Source organism: Vanessa cardui, chromosome 30 (genome assembly GCF_905220365.1).
Source record: "Vanessa cardui chromosome 30, ilVanCard2.1, whole genome shotgun sequence".
Taxonomy (NCBI): domain Eukaryota; kingdom Metazoa; phylum Arthropoda; class Insecta; order Lepidoptera; family Nymphalidae; genus Vanessa; species Vanessa cardui.
The window spans coordinates 2,506,045-2,521,928 of NC_061152.1; the positions used below are offsets into that span (position 1 = coordinate 2,506,045).

General features: G+C 40.7%; 1 protein-coding gene across 1 annotated transcript; it reads right to left on the reverse strand.

Moving 5' to 3' along the window:
* Positions 1-453: 453 nt before the first annotated feature.
* Positions 454-15,675, reverse strand: LOC124542298 (zinc finger protein OZF-like). The gene is made up of 10 exons (XM_047120262.1): positions 15,390-15,675; positions 14,503-14,610; positions 13,550-13,978; positions 12,686-12,774; positions 7,536-7,658; positions 6,660-6,770; positions 4,373-4,573; positions 3,213-3,324; positions 1,083-1,187; positions 454-608 (listed from the first exon to the last, which is right to left on the reverse strand). Exons 1-10 carry the CDS (start codon positions 15,552-15,554, stop codon positions 474-476), a joined length of 1,578 nt encoding a protein of 525 aa, XP_046976218.1. The 5' UTR covers positions 15,555-15,675; the 3' UTR covers positions 454-473.
* Between the last annotated feature and the right edge of the window lie 209 nt (positions 15,676-15,884).

The following is a 15,884-nucleotide window of genomic DNA, read 5'->3' on the forward strand; positions in this document are numbered from 1 at the left end:
TCCTCTCCCTTTGAGGAGGCTTGGAACATGTTTCACCACGCTGTTCCAATGCAGGTTGGTGGAATACACATGTGGCAGAATTTCTATTAAATCTGTCACATGCAGGTTTCCTCACGATGTTTTCCTTCACCGCTGAGCATGACATGAATTATAAAGACAAATTAAGCACATGAAACAGCCTAACCACTGGGCCATCTCGACTCAAAATCCGTTGCATAGTTTTAAAGATTTAAGTCAAAGTCAAAGTCAAAAACAATTCAAAATAGAAGTGTTTACACTTTCTTATTGATTGTCGATAATCTACCACCGGTTCGAAATATAATACCTCAGACCTGAGAAGAACCGGCGAAAGAAACTCAGCGGGATTTTTTTTTTTTTTTCATACTGTCAATTTATAATTTACAACAACATAAGAGTACAAAGGGACATAGGGACAGAAAAAGCGACTTTGTTTTATTGTATGTATATATTTATTATGTCTTAGTGTGCAACAGTTTGTTGTGTGTGTAGAGGGCCGCGGAGTGCGCGAAGGTGGCGGGGCACTGCGCGCACTGCAGGGGCCTCTCGCCGGTGTGAGTCCGGATGTGCGAACGCAGGATTGACAGCGACTGACGACACATAAACGCACATTAATTACGTAGTGCCTTTGAGGAAGCACAATAAAACCGAATTGATTTACTTAAATTGAGTAATTATTTATAACAACTAATTTACTTGGTGGTAGGGCTTTGTGCAAGCCCGTCTGGGTAGGTACCACCCACTCATCAGTTATTCTACCAAATAATAGTACTCAGTATTGTTGTGTTCGGTTGAGTGAGCGGTAACTACAGGCACAAGGGACGTAACATCTTAGTTCCCAAGATTGGAGGCACATTGATGTAAGGAATAGTTTATATTTCTTACAGCGTCATTGTCTATGGGTGTTGGTGACCACTTTTCATCAAATGGCCCATATGCTCGTCCGCTAACCTAAACCATAAAAAAAATCAAAAACAATATGTAGCTTGTGTATTAAGTGGGTGGTACCTCAGCTTGCACAAGACCCTACCACCAATATATATATTATATGTTACCAAACTCACCGTGAATCCTCTCCCGCAGTGATCGCACATCTTATTCCTCGGCGGTCTTTTCTTTTCGTGAACAAACTCCCTGTGTTTCTTTAGACTAGCACTGTTTATAAACACCTTAAAACAACAAAAAAATTATAACACACGAAATGAAACCTTATTCCCCGATCATAAGGTATCAATCACCATCTAAGAATAATAATCATAAATCTAAGAATCTAATATTGTCATTTGTGTGTATTTATTATTCGTTGTTTTACTCCATTTATTTTTTATTTTCTTACCAATTGTTTAAATGTTAAATAATTAATAAGCGTATTATTATTGCAGTCTGTAGTATTTATTGAATAGAAAAAAGCTGAAGCCAAAAAAAGAACTAAATATTCGTGTATTATATCTAATTACTTTTTTGGTCCATTTGCTATCGAAACGCTTGGCAGTTGGAGTAGTGGTGCAAAAAGCTTCATCAAAAGTATAACACCTCGCCTCATTGCCTCCACTGGTGACAGGAGGGCTGGTTCGTTTTTTGCCCAGAGGATCGGAATTGCGATTCAACGGGGAAATGCTGCTAGCATTCTTGCCACCATTCCACGCGGTCAAGTTTTATACAGTAACTAGTTTCAGTTCATATTTGTATTTATACATTTAAGCATTTAATGTTGTTAATTCTTATGTTAATAAATTAGACATTTAAGCATTTAATGTTGTTAATTCTTATGTTAATAAATTAGACACATCCATAGACATTGAATAGAGTATAGTTAAAAAATTGTTATTGGAGGCTAACGTAACTATTAATGCTGTATATACCTTTTAAGTGTTGGCAGTTGTATCTGTCATTTTTCTGTATTCTTGTTTTAAGAGTTATATTTCAAATACTGTGGTGTATCGATTAAATAAATAAGGTTTATTATTGCATGTAAAGAAATGTGAGTTAAGTCATTATGTTATTGCTGGCTTAAGTCTAGCTAAATTTTTTCCCACGTTGGAAACTTTCACGTATTGAAGGACCAATTATTTTTAAACAATAGGTTTTCTCTGTTAGAGGGTTCAAGTTCAAGTATAACGTAACGCAATTAGGGGAGGAAGGGGGTGTCTGGTAACACGTTACGATGCGGTACAGGGGTGGTAGGGGGGGGGGGCGTGTTAATCTTTCTTATGACACGTTATGTAACATTGTTTTTTTGTTAAATCTTATCTAATTATCCTTAACACGGGTTATGGTAATAACCCATAAAGGTAGTAAGTTTTACTCTTTTTAAAATGCCAAACCACATGTAAATAGAGTAAATAGAATACTATATAATAGCTAATAGTTATATTTAACAATAGTCATACTTATTTTGTACACTCAAATATTTATATAAGGTAATTTCTGTAATATTTCTTTTGCACCAATAAATTATTATTTTTTTTTTTAAATAAAAAAATAGGGAATCATTCTTCCAAACTGGCAACCCTTTTCGTTTACGTTTCACGGGGAATCCCTCTTTTGTATTAGTCTGGTCGTCATTTTCAATTTGTTAAAATAAAGTATACAGGTGTTGTGAAATAAAAATAAATATAATATAATTGGAGTGTCTGTTTGTAATATTAAAATAGCCCTTTTTTACTCAATGCTTATGTATTTATACACGGTACATATACCAAAAAAACACTTATTACAATTTTTGTCGGTCTGTCTGTTTGTTTGTTCCGGCTAATCTCTGGAACGGCTGTACCGATTTTGACGGGACTTTCACTGGCAGATAACTGATATAATAGGGAGTTAATTAGTCTACAATAATTTTCTTTTTGTTATATTTAAAGGCATACAAGATCGCAGGCACAGCTAGTTACTACATAAAACATTCAGTGTTATTACTATAAAGTCAATTAAGACTATACCAAAGATACAATAACATTAGTTTTTGAGACTTGGGGGTAAAAATGGTCACTGGTGTGTTACGTAACGTTTAGAGAGGAGGAGGGGGGGGGGAAACAAAACGTTACGATGGGTTACAAAGGGTTGCAAAAACCTTCAAAACTTGCGTTACGTAATACTTGAACAGAGAATATATCCAACCAACTTTTGTTAAACTATAGGTTCTCTCTATCACTCGGAGAATGAGAGAGGGAGATGGATAATATTTTTTGACATACCTTCGTGCATTTGTTGCAAGCGTGCTCTGTGTTGTTTAAATGCATCCAGTCGATGTGGTCCTGGAGCGACCTCTTCACTATGAACTTCGCATCGCATTCGTTACAGGCGAATCTGGAGACAGACGTGATGACGTCACTGATGGGGACAATGTGTTAAGCTTGGATCGTTCATGTATAGCCTATACTGACCATTAGAATTCTATTACATCGAGATTAAGAAAGTAAATGATTTAGATATGTCATGATAGTCAGCCTCTATTCAATCGAGAAGTAAATAATTTCATTTGTGCTTAATTTTAATGTATGTTTTTATTTTCTATTATATAATTCAAGTTTAAATAATGTTTAATTTATATTTTCAATAACACCTATCGTCCTGTAAGAACGAGGACTGCCTGTATATTGATAAATTAGAAAGCAAAATCTTTGACCGAAATTTTTTAAACTGTCAGTTTCTGAGACAAAAGAACTAAATTTGTCTATCATATCGGTCTAATCGGCTGGTACCGTCAGTGGCGGCACGGCGGTGGCGGTTTTTTTTTTTTTTTTTTTTTTATTTAAAATACAACATCCACACTCTCGCAGATGCCCGTGCCTTTTTTTACATTTTATATTCAATTACATTTTGGCGTTTTATATTTATACTAAACATCAGCAGATCTTCGCTGGAAATCATTTTTGTCGTCTTCTTGGGAGACGTGGCCCACACTGATTTTTTTTTTTTTTATTTATTATTAAATAATATATACTAATGTATAATAAATAATGTATAAACTATAATAATAAATGAGCTGAGATGGCCCAGTGGTCAGAACGCGTACATCTTAACCGATGAATACGGGTTCAAACCCAGGCAAGCACCACTATATATATATGTATATATGTGCTTAATTTGTGTTTATAATTCATCTCGTGCTCGGCGGTGAAGGAAAACATCGTGAGGAAACCTGCATGCGTCTAATTTCATCGAAATTCCGCCACATGTGCATTCCACCAACCCGCATTGGAACAGCGTGGTGGAATGTGTTCCAAACCCTCTCCTTAATGGAAGAGGAGGCCTTATCTCAGCTGTGGGAAATGTACAGGCTGTTACTTTACTTTACTATAATAAATAATATATAGCAGTATGTGTGTTCGAATGACTCAGCGGCGGCGGTCACCTGCGGTCGCTGTGGCGCGAGTGGTGCTTGAGGTGGTACCGCAGGCCGAGCCGCGTCTGGAAGTGCGTCCCGCAGTCGGCGCAGTAGGCGGGCGCGGCGGGCGCGTGCTTGGCCGCGTGCGCCGCCAGCCCGGACTTGGCGCGGTACACCTTCCCGCACTGCTCGCACGCGTACACGCGGCTCGACTGCCGGTGCACCGTGCTGCGCGCGCACCACTCGCCTTTATACTCGTTACACACTCGTCACACATACACACATATACACAAGCACGCACACTGACACAGGCACACGCCTCACTTGCTACAATACCCTCCAGGGTTACACGCGTACACGCGGCTCGACTGCCGGTGCACCGTGCTGCGCGCGCACCACTCGCCTTTATACTCGTTACGCACTCGTCACACAAACACATATACACAAGCACACTGACACAGGCACACGCCTCACTTGCTACAATACCCTCCAGGGTTACACGCGTACACGCGGCTCGACTGCCGGTGCACCGTGCTGCGCGCGCACCACTCGCCTTTATACTCGTTACGCACTCGTCACACAAACACATATACACAAGCACACTGACACAGGCACACGCCTCACTTGCTACAATACCCTCCAGGGTTACACGCGTACACGCGGCTCGACTGCCGGTGCACCGTGCTGCGCGCGCACCACTCGCCTTTATACTCGTTACACACTCGTCACACATACACACATATACACAAGCACGCACACTGACACAGGCACACGCCTCACTTGCTACAATACCCTCCAGGGTTACACGCGTACACGCGGCTCGACTGCCGGTGCACCGTGCTGCGCGCGCACCACTCGCCTTTATACTCGTTACACACTCGTCACACATACACACATATACACAAGCACGCACACTGACACAGGCACACGCCTCACTTGCTACAATACCCTCCAGGGTTACACGCGTACACGCGGCTCGACTGCCGGTGCACCGTGCTGCGCGCGCACCACTCGCCTTTATACTCGTTACACACTCGTCACACATGCACGCACGCACGCACACTGACACAGGCACACGCCTCACTTGCTACAATACCCTCCAGACTTATCACACATACACACAGGCACGCACACAAACACAGGTACACGCCACACTTGGTACATTACCCTCCAGACTTGTCACACAAACACACAGGCACACGCACTAACACAGGTACACGCCACACTTGGTGCAGTACCTGCCAGACTTGTCACAAACATACACAGGCACGCACAGTAACACAGGTACACACCACATTTGGTGCAGTACCTGCCAGAATTGTCACAAACATACACAGGCACGCACAGTAACACAGGTACACACCACATTTGGTGCAGTACCTGCCAGACTTGTCACAAACATACACAGGCACGCACAGTAACACAGGTACAAACCACACTTGCTGTAATACCATACTTGGTGTAATACCCTTTATAGACTTGTCACACAAACACGCAGGTACGCACACACTAACACAGGTACACACCACACTTGGTACAATACCCTGACATGTCACACATATACACAGGCACGCACACACTAACGCACGCAAGTAGACATTCAACGAATCCGTCCAATTCTATACCTTATTTCTTTACAAATAAACGTCAAAATGAAATAGCATGCTTGTCATCTCTGTCTAGTGAAACTTATGCCACGATTATGTTTGATTTACTCACATTGTTTACCTTCACGCACACTTGAGTGTAGGAATGCTGGTGCTTAAAGGGATCTGGGTGGGCCTAGTTGGGCAGTGACCACTCCCTTAAACATTGACGTAAGAAATATCAACCCACAATGCGTCACCAAATTTGAGAACTGTGATGCTGTCTCTTAGGTTCTCTTAGGTTATACTGGCACACTCACCTCACAAACCAGTTAGCAAGAACTTATTTTTATGGTATAGATTAGCGTACCACTGGATGATAAGTGATCACCATCACCCATAGACAGTCTATCGCTTTAAGAAATATTAACCATTTCTTACATCAATGCGCCACAAACCTTGGGAACTAAGATGTTATGTCCCTTGTGCCTGTAGTTACACTGACTCACCCTTCAAACCGGAACACAACAATACCGAGTACTGTTGTTTGGCGGTAGAATATCTGTTGAGTTGAGTGGTTATACCTAACCTAAATATGGGCTTACACAAAGCCAAACCAAGTAAAGTTCTACTCTTTATCACACCCAACATCAATAAGTAAATGATAGAAAGCCATATGGGCATTGCAGCTCCCATAAGCCAATAGCTTATTAAAAAGGTATACTTACAACATGTGTATTTTCAAGCCCGCATTGTTGACGAAGGAGTTACCACAAAGCTCGCATTCGACCTTCTTCGTGCGATGCTTGTCGCGGTGGTAACGGTAGATTCTGTGTGACCTTGGAGAAATTACAAGTTTATTAGCAAACAAGCGAAACGTCCCGGCTTTATACTTAACGCTGATACTAAATATACACCATCATGTCTTTTCTAAGAATGTTCACGGCTTTTTTAGTCAATTATTGATCTTGTTACATGTAAACTGAGAAAAAAGTAATGTAACAGCCTGGTAAATTACCCACAGCTGGGCTAATGGCCTCCTCTCCCATTAAGGAGAGGGCACGGAACATATTCCACCACGCTGTTCCAATGCGAGTTGGTGGAATGCACATGTGGCAGAATTTCAATGAAGTTAGACACATGCATCCTCAGGATGTTTTCCTTCACCGCCGAGCACGAGATAAATTATAAACACAATTTATACGCATATATAAATCATCGGTTAAGATGCACGCGTTCTAACCACTGGGCCATTTCGGCTCATGGGTGCAATAAAGAATAAATAAATAAATAAGAGAGTCGAGATGGCCAGTGGCTAGAAAGCGTGCATCTTAACCGATGATTACGGGTTCAAACCCAGGCAAGCACCGCTGATTCATGTGCTTAATTTGTCTTTATAATTCATCTCGTGCTCAGCGGTGAAGGAGGAAACCTGCATGTGACAAATTTCATAGAAATTGGAAAAGCGTGGAGTTTCATGGAGATTGGAACAGCGTGGTGGAATATGTTCCAAACCTTCTCCTCAAAGGGAGAGGAGGCCTTTAGCCCAGTGGTTGGAATTTAAAGGCTGCTGTTGCTAAATAAATAATATTATTGATACTCACTCTGTGGAAAAATCACATAATTTACACGAGAATTTCGTCTTTATCCTTCCATGGCACTCGTTGTAGTGTTTCAGCACCGTATACACGTTGTTATTTCGGCGTCCGCATTCGACGCACTCGTATCTGCAACGCACTGACTTCATTACGTCACGAATTGACCGAGAACGATTAAAGTGGTAGTGCCACGCTGTATACCTTCGGGTTACAGCCGAATGGGCCGGCACGCCCGGGGAAGTACCACTCTCTCACTTAAAATCGGCGTAAAGTGGTAGTTATGCTACCGCGTTTCGTCCGGTAAGTGAGAGTTCCGGAGGCCCAATCCCCCTCCCCCCCAAAACTTGAGGGTTGTGCAGAATTTGGTTAAATTACCCCAGGAGGGTACCATCAGCGACAGCGGTGGAGAATCCCTCTCTGGGCATCCATGCTCAGGACATACACCACCTGAGCAGGGATGCCCAGGCTGCCCTCCGAATTCTGGGGGGGGCAATTTTGCGCTCGCCACTGTTCGGGGCAAGCGGAGCAGGCATCATAAGGCAACCCCTACCACCCTCGCTGTGGACTTCTGCAACATAAGGGGACTCAACTCCAACCTCAACGCCGTTCACTACCATCTGGAAACGGCGAAGCCGGCCTTGCTCTTTCTAACCGAGACCCAGATATCTTCTCCTGCCGATACGACTTTTCTCTCGTACCCGGGGTACAAATTGGAACATTCCTTTATACCACGAGCTGGGGTATGCGTTTACGTCAGAGATGATATCTGTTCTCGACGCCTCGGCAGCCTTGAAGGACAGGACCTATCGATTATCTGGCTGCGTGTAGACTGCGATGACCATCCGCGAATCTATGCGTGCCTTTATAGGTCCCATAGCGGTAATGCCGAAACCGACCGACTGGTTGAGCACGTCCAAATGGCTACAGATTCCGTGCTTCAGCAGATTCCATCCGCAGAGATCATTATTCTGGGTGACTTTAATGCTCACCACGCAGAATGCCTCGGCTCACGCACCACCGATCATGCGGGTAGATCTGTTTTGGACTTCGCTCTAGCATATGATCTGACACAACTGGTCAACTCGCCAACGCGAATACCGGATGTGGAGGATCATACACCTTCCCTGTTGGACCTTCTGCTGACTTCACATCCGGATGGCTATCAGGTTATCGTCGATCCCCCTCTGGGCTCGTCTGACCACTGTCTCGTCCGGAGTACAGTGCCGGTTGTGCGGTACTCACGGCCTCGCTTTGTTGGGTGCCGCCGAGTATGGCACTACAAGTCAGCAGATTGGGATGGGATGCGGTCTTTTTTTGCATCTTACCCATGGGGGCAGATTTGTTTCTCGCCGGATGATCCGAACGCTGCTGCTGACTCTGTTGCCGATGTGGTGCTTCAGGGTATGGAACTATTCATTCCTTACTCTGCAGTACCCATCGGTGGCAAGTCCCAGCCTTGGTTTGGTCGCTTCTGCAAAACGGCATCACGCCGAAAGTGGGAACGCTATCAAACCTGGGCTAATGCATCTGCGTCTCGTGATGTAAATACCAGCGCATTTAAAAAGGAATACAACTCTGCCTCTAGGTCCCTCAAAAACGTGATTGCTAGGGCGAAGACGGAGTACATTGGCAGAATTGGCGAGAGACTGGTGCGTCTCCCTTCAGGAACACGAGCGTTCTGGTCTCTCGCTAAGGCTGTCTTAGGGAATTTCTGTCAGCCATCTTTTCCATCTCTGCACAGAGACGGTGAGTCATTGGCCCATACCGCGAAAGAGAAAGCTGATCTTTTAGGCTCTCTCTTCGCGTCGAACTCGACTCTGGATGACCAAGGAAAATCTCCACCAACAATTCCGCGATGTGATACCACGATGCCGGAGGTTAAATTCCGGCAAAGTGCAGTTCGTAAAGCACTTCTTTCCTTGGACATTCATAAGTCGAGCGGACCCGATGGTATCCCTCCAATCGTGCTACGGACATGTGCTCCCGAGTTGGCACCGGTCTTAACGCGTCTTTTCCGGCAATCCTACACATTAGGCGTCGTCCCGAATTCCTGGAAGACAGCTTTGGTGCATCCGATCCCTAAAAAAGGCAACCGCTCAGACCCGTCCAATTATAGGCCTATAGCCATCACCTCCTTGCTCTCCAAGATAATGGAGTCCCTTATTAACTGCCAGCTCCTGCGGTACCTAGAGGAGAATCAGCTGATTAGCGACCGCCAGTACGGTTTCCGTCGGGGTCGGTCAGCCGCTGATCTTCTAGTTTACCTTACTCACAGGTGGGCTGAAGCAGTTGAGAGCAAGGGGGAGGCATTAGCAGCCAGCTTGGACATAGCGAAGGCCTTCGATCGTGTATGGCACAAAGCGCTTCTTTCGAAGCTTCCTTCCTATGGGCTTCCCGGGAAATTATGCAATTGGATTACCAGCTTTTTGGCAGATCGGAGCATCAAGGTCGTTGTCGACGGTGCATGCTCTGACTTAAAATTCGTCAATGCTGGTGTTCCACAAGGCTGCGTTCTATCACCCACTCTGTTTCTTCTGCATATCAATGATTTGTTGCAAATCGGGAACATTCATTGCTATGCAGACGACAGTACCGTTGACACCTTATACACCGGCCGCGCTAATATTTCTCGGGAAAACGTCGAAGAGAACCGGAACAAACTTGTGTCTGAAATCGAGTCTTCATTAAACGAAGTCTCGAATTGGGGCCGGCTAAATCTAGTCCATTTCAACCCCAAAAAGACGCAAGTTTGCGCGTTAACCGCTAAAAAAACACCATTTGTCGTATCTCCACGATTTGAGAACATTCCGATAGCCGCTACAGGTAGTATCGGAATACTTGGCGTTGATATTTCGAGCCTCGTTCAGTTCCGCGGTCAATTGGAAGGCAAAGCCAAATTGGCTTCAAAAAAGCTGGGCGTGGTCAGCAAGGCGAGACAGTATTTCACGTCGGCCCATCGCCTTAAACTTTACAAGGCGCAAATTCGGCCTCACATGGAGTACTGCTCTCACCTCTGGGCGGGTGCTCCCCAGTACCAGCTCCTTCCATTTGACCGCATCCAACGTAGAGCGGCTCGAGTTATCGACGATCAAGCTCTTTCCGATCTCCTTGATCCTTTGGCTTTGCGTAGAGATGTCGGATCACTCTGCATCTTCTACCGAATTTTTCACGGGGAATGTTCCGAGGAATTGTTCGGATTAATCCCGGCTGCTGAATTTCACCTTCGGACATCTCGCCAAAATTCTAAGTTTCACCCGCACCACCTTGATGTCCGAAAATCCACAACAGCGCGATTTCTCAGACATTTTCTGCCTCGCACAACTACTTTGTGGAACCAGCTTTCGCCGGCGGTTTTTCCGAACCGATACGACATGGGAACCTTTAAGAAAAAAGCGTATTCCTTTTTGAAAGGCCGGCAACGCACCTGCAAGTCCCCTGGTGTTGCGGGTGTCCATGGGCGGTGGTAGTCACTTTCCATCAGGTGAGCCTCCTGCTCGTTTGCCTCCTATGCCATAAAAAAAAAAAAAAAAAAAAAAAAAAAGACAGGGCCGTATTTTGGGGAGGGCAACCGATGAATGCCCTGGGGCCTCCACATTGGTGGGGGCCACAGTTTTCAGCAAGTTAACAAATACCGAGATATAGTGAAATTATAATAATGTTATTATTTAATATTTTAAAAGTTACCGATACAAGTAAATAAACCATTGCTTACTGATTGAAATAAAAAAAAAAATTCATGATAATATCATTATTAGGTTGTTCACGCTTCTGTTTGTCTAGAGCCCCTACTGCTTTGTGACCCGGGGGCCTCCAGACCTTTAAATCCGACTCTGATTAAAGAGAGGTTAAAATGTAGGGGGGCGTGCATCTTAACCGATGATTCTGAGTTCAAAGGTAAACACCGCTGAAATTTTTATCAATGTGTTTGTAATTCATCTCGGTTTCGGTGGGAGCATCGTGAGGAAACCTACCTAATTTTAAAGAAATTCTGCTAAATATGTTTCCAAGGAACCGCATTGGAGTAGCGCGGTGAAATATGCTCCAGACCTTCAACGGGAGATGAGGTTTTAGCCCAGCAGTGGGAAATTTACAGACTGTTGTTGTTGCCCAATATATTATCTCAACGAGATGTATTATAAACAGCGCACTTCATTTAGATCTTATTCTGTTTTCAATGGGATAACGCTCTTACGCGTTTTTCCAACATGTTGGACCCAGAATATCCACTAATAAACCAGCAGCACCCATTCTGTCTTTATGGGACGGGGGGGCATCACGGTATCCCTTACGCATGCTACCGTGAAGCCCCAAAACTTGACCCACCGTGGCCCTCCAAGCTAGACACAAAACACACATAGCGCTGATGCCGGATCATTTAGATCCTGACCTGTCACGTCAATTTAATGTCGTTCAAAACTCATAGAATTAATAACATTAAATACTTAAATATATACAAATAGGTATGAACTAAAACTAGTTACTGTATAAATTTTGACCGCGTGGAATAGTGGCAAGAATACTAGTAACATTTCCCCGTTGAATCGCAATTCCGATCCTCTGGGCAAAAAACGAACCAGCCCTCCCGTCACCAGTGGAGGCAATGAGGCGACGTGTTATACTTTTGATGAAGCTTTTTGCACCACTACTCCAAGGGCCAAGTGTTTCGACGGCAAAAATTGGAATCGATTATTAGGCTATTTGACTGGTTTTTAAAATCCATTTTATATTATTTAGTAGAGGTTAAGGAACTCAGTAAAAGTTGATTTTTTTATTTCTAGTACATATTTGCCGAAAAATATCATATTAAAAATTCCATATTTAAATAGCGCGCGAATACGCTACTTGGATCATAGGGCGCTGCAAAGGGGTCGGTGACGTCACTTTCCTGTATTTCAATCTGTGGTATAGTAGAAAAGCAAAGTTTACAAGCAAGTGACTTCATCATATACCCGGCCAATCAGGAGCGTTTTGTGTCACGTGACAAACGTTTGAAAATTTGCATTTTTATTTATGGATTTTTGAATAAATCAAGTATTATTTTCAAGTTTCGTTAGTAAATAACCATTTTTAAACTCATAATATACACTGATTACAATAATTCACAATTTATTTTTCGCATTGTCAAATAGCCTATTAAACTGTTTCCAAACGCTCACCTTCTATAATGTCTCTTATAATGTTCGTCGTAAGATGTCTTCGTGCCCAGAATCGATTTGCAAATATTACATTCGATGCCATTGGTTTTCTGCAAACGAATTTAAAAAAAAAATACGTTAGAATCATAACGGATTTCCGTGCAATCGTTATAAGAATCCGCATTCAAATTCAATAAAAGTAACAGCCTGTAAATTTCCCACAGGGATAAGGCCTCCTCTTCCATTACAAAGAGGATTTGGAACATATTCCACTACGCTGTTCCAATGCGGGTTGAATGCACATGTGGCAAATTCCGATGAAATTAGACACATGCAGGTTTCCTCACGATGTTTTCCTTCACCGCGAACGAGATGAATTATAAACACAAATTAAGCACATATATATAGTGGTGCTTGCCTGGGTTTGAACCCATAATCATCGATTAAGATGCTGAAACATAGTTATATGCCTAACTCAATAAAGGATTTCAATAATGGTTATGCTAAGTGTTGCCATTTAAAAAAAATTTACATAAAAAAAATGAGTCGAGATGGCCCAGTGGTTAGAACGCGTGCATCTTAACCGATGATTGCGGGTTCAAACCCAGGCAAGCACCGCTGATTCATGTGCTTAATTTGTCTTTATAATTCATCTCCTACTCGGCGGTGTAGGAAAAGTGAAAACATCATGAGGAAACCTGCATGTGACAAATTTCATAGAAATTCTGCCACATGTGTATTCCACCAACCCGCATTGGAACAGCGTGGTGGAATATGTTCCAAACCTTCTCCTTAAAGGGAGAGGAGGCCTTTAGCCCAGCAGTGGGAATCTACAGGCTGTTGTTATTGTTTGTAAAAAAAAAAAAAAAATTTAACGATACTTACTTTGCCGTGACGTTTCTCCATATGATTTTTCAACGTCAACTCATGATCGAAACCAGTTATACACAATTCACATTTAAATGGCAATTTTAAATAACTATTTTTCATCGCTTCATCCTTCCTCTCATCCAGCATTTCCTCCTGGCTCAACATCACCGTGCGTATTTTACCCTCGTATTTTTTCTGTAATGGCGTCTTCGCCTTACTGATTTTCGTTCTTTTTTTTTCTCTCTGCAACTCGATCAAAGGTATATCCTGTTCGGTGTCGGATTTTCGTTCAATTTTCACTTCCGTTTCTATATCTATGATTGTATCTGTGGTCGGTTCTATTATTTGAACTTCGATCGGTTGCGAGTTTATAGTTGAATTAATTTCTATTGTTGAAAATTGAAGGTTCTGTGTGTATACGTTAACCGTTTTCAAATATTTTGACTGAAATATAAAATGCACATGTTCGTATAAAATAATATTTGAATTAATTTTAGAAGCTGATTCCCAAATTTTGCTCAAAGGAATTGGTGAATTGTTGGCAGAATTCCGTACGATGTTTACCTTCACCCCCAAGCATTAGAATTAAAAAAAAAGCATGATAATCCAGTGTGTCTTGATTTGAACCCACCATCATTAGTTGAGATGCACACTTTCTAACTACTGGGTCATCTTGGTTTGTATTTAAATATATGTAGATGTCTAATATCAATTATACAAAAAAAATAAACTTTTTATTTAAATTAGGTATTTATTGTTAACCAATATTTATTCGCAAGTAAGATAATATTGTTATGAAAATATACTAAATATAATCCATAATAATTAGTAATAGTAATCTAGTAGTTGTTATCAAATAATTCATCAATTTTATTATGATATAAATTTTTTTTATTATTTTCTTTTGTTTCAATTCTTTTGACAAGCTATGGAATGTTTATTTTTTTTTAAATATTTAAAATACATACCTCATGGTACAATTTATTCATGCTATGATTAACTTGATTTTTAAAGTCTTGTATTTTTTTTAACACACTATGGCATGTGTAACAAATAACATGGTCAAGTAACTCCGTCTGAAAATAAAAATTGAAAATAGATAATTAATCAAAATTAAATAAATAACTAATAATTATAAATATTATAGTTAAACAAATAGTTATATTAACCTTCATAATAAAATTGATTAGAACTTATGTAAAATATGTACTACAATAAATGGCTTTATTGTAAATCTCTATCAGTAATCCGATACAAGAAAGATTTAAAAATAGAATTTGGGTACAAATAGTTATTATTTATAGTAAGTTCTACTACAAAATAATAAATAATTGAAAAGGTAAACTAATAAGTATTTTTTAATTTCTTGGGTAAGTATAATAAGAAAGTTATTTTACTCCTTTCTTAAATTTTTATTAGTATCTAAATTATAGTACTCAATAGAAGTTCTTAAAAATAACACATTTAAAAACAAATATTAAAAAAATTGATAATCTGCTATTAAAAAAAAATAAAGCAATGATCTTATCCAAAGATTCCATTTGTAAACATGAATTCTTAATTTTTCAAATTAAAAAAAAAGAGCAGATATTTGTACGTATTTCATATTTTCGTATTAACATATTGTGATATTAAAGATAAATAGTACTTTATGTATGCAAGTAATTACATTAAAAACTTTTTTAATAAGACCTTCGCCATTTTTTTTCGTAACAAGATACCAATATGTTAAAGGGCGACTATAGTGAATGTAGTACTTTTTAGTAGATATGATTAATTGATATTCATTTCTTTCTATACACAGAGTTTATAAACTAATAAAATAATACGTAAAATATATATTTTAGATTATTACCTTACAGTCCAGTAGAAAATCAAAAACTTTAACATGCACACAATTCGACAAAGTTATAAAAGGCACTTCTTTTTTTAAACAAGAAATGCAAATCTTATCTTGAGACATTCTTGTCTCGTCCCTATTTAAACTAGCATTTAAATTAAATTTTAAGTCTACAGCCATTTTTAAGAAAAAATATTGTATTTATTTTGCAATGTAAATTCACGACGCCATTACTAATACATTTCACTCGTAACGGAGGTTTTACTGGGAGTATGACTTTTTATTTTATTTTTTTATTTCGGTGGTCCCTCACACTGCGGAAAATATTAACGTTTTATTTGATTTTGTAATTTTTTCCGCATTGTTTATATCACAGTGCCGAAAAGTTTAGTGTTGCCTATCCATAATTTTCCTTTTACTGATTAAAACATCAGTTTAAGTCTAGAGATTATATTGAAAAAATTATGAAAGATATATAAATAAATATGTGTATAAACATTACCAGTCAAG

What these genes read in the sequence shown, in the direction of transcription:
- LOC124542298 (XM_047120262.1), bottom strand. Translation starts at nt 15,554, where the DNA reads ATGGCTGTAGACTTAAAATTTAATTTAAATGCTAGTTTAAATAGGGAC. An exon ending in TGGAGAAACGTCACGGCAAA is followed by an intron (nt 12,775 to 13,549) that starts GTAAGTATCGTT and finishes ATTCGTTTGCAG; the next exon opens with AAAACCAATGGCATCGAATG. An exon ending in TTATGTGATTTTTCCACAGA is followed by an intron (nt 6,771 to 7,535) that starts GTGAGTATCAAT and finishes AATTTCTCCAAG; the next exon opens with GTCACACAGAATCTACCGTT.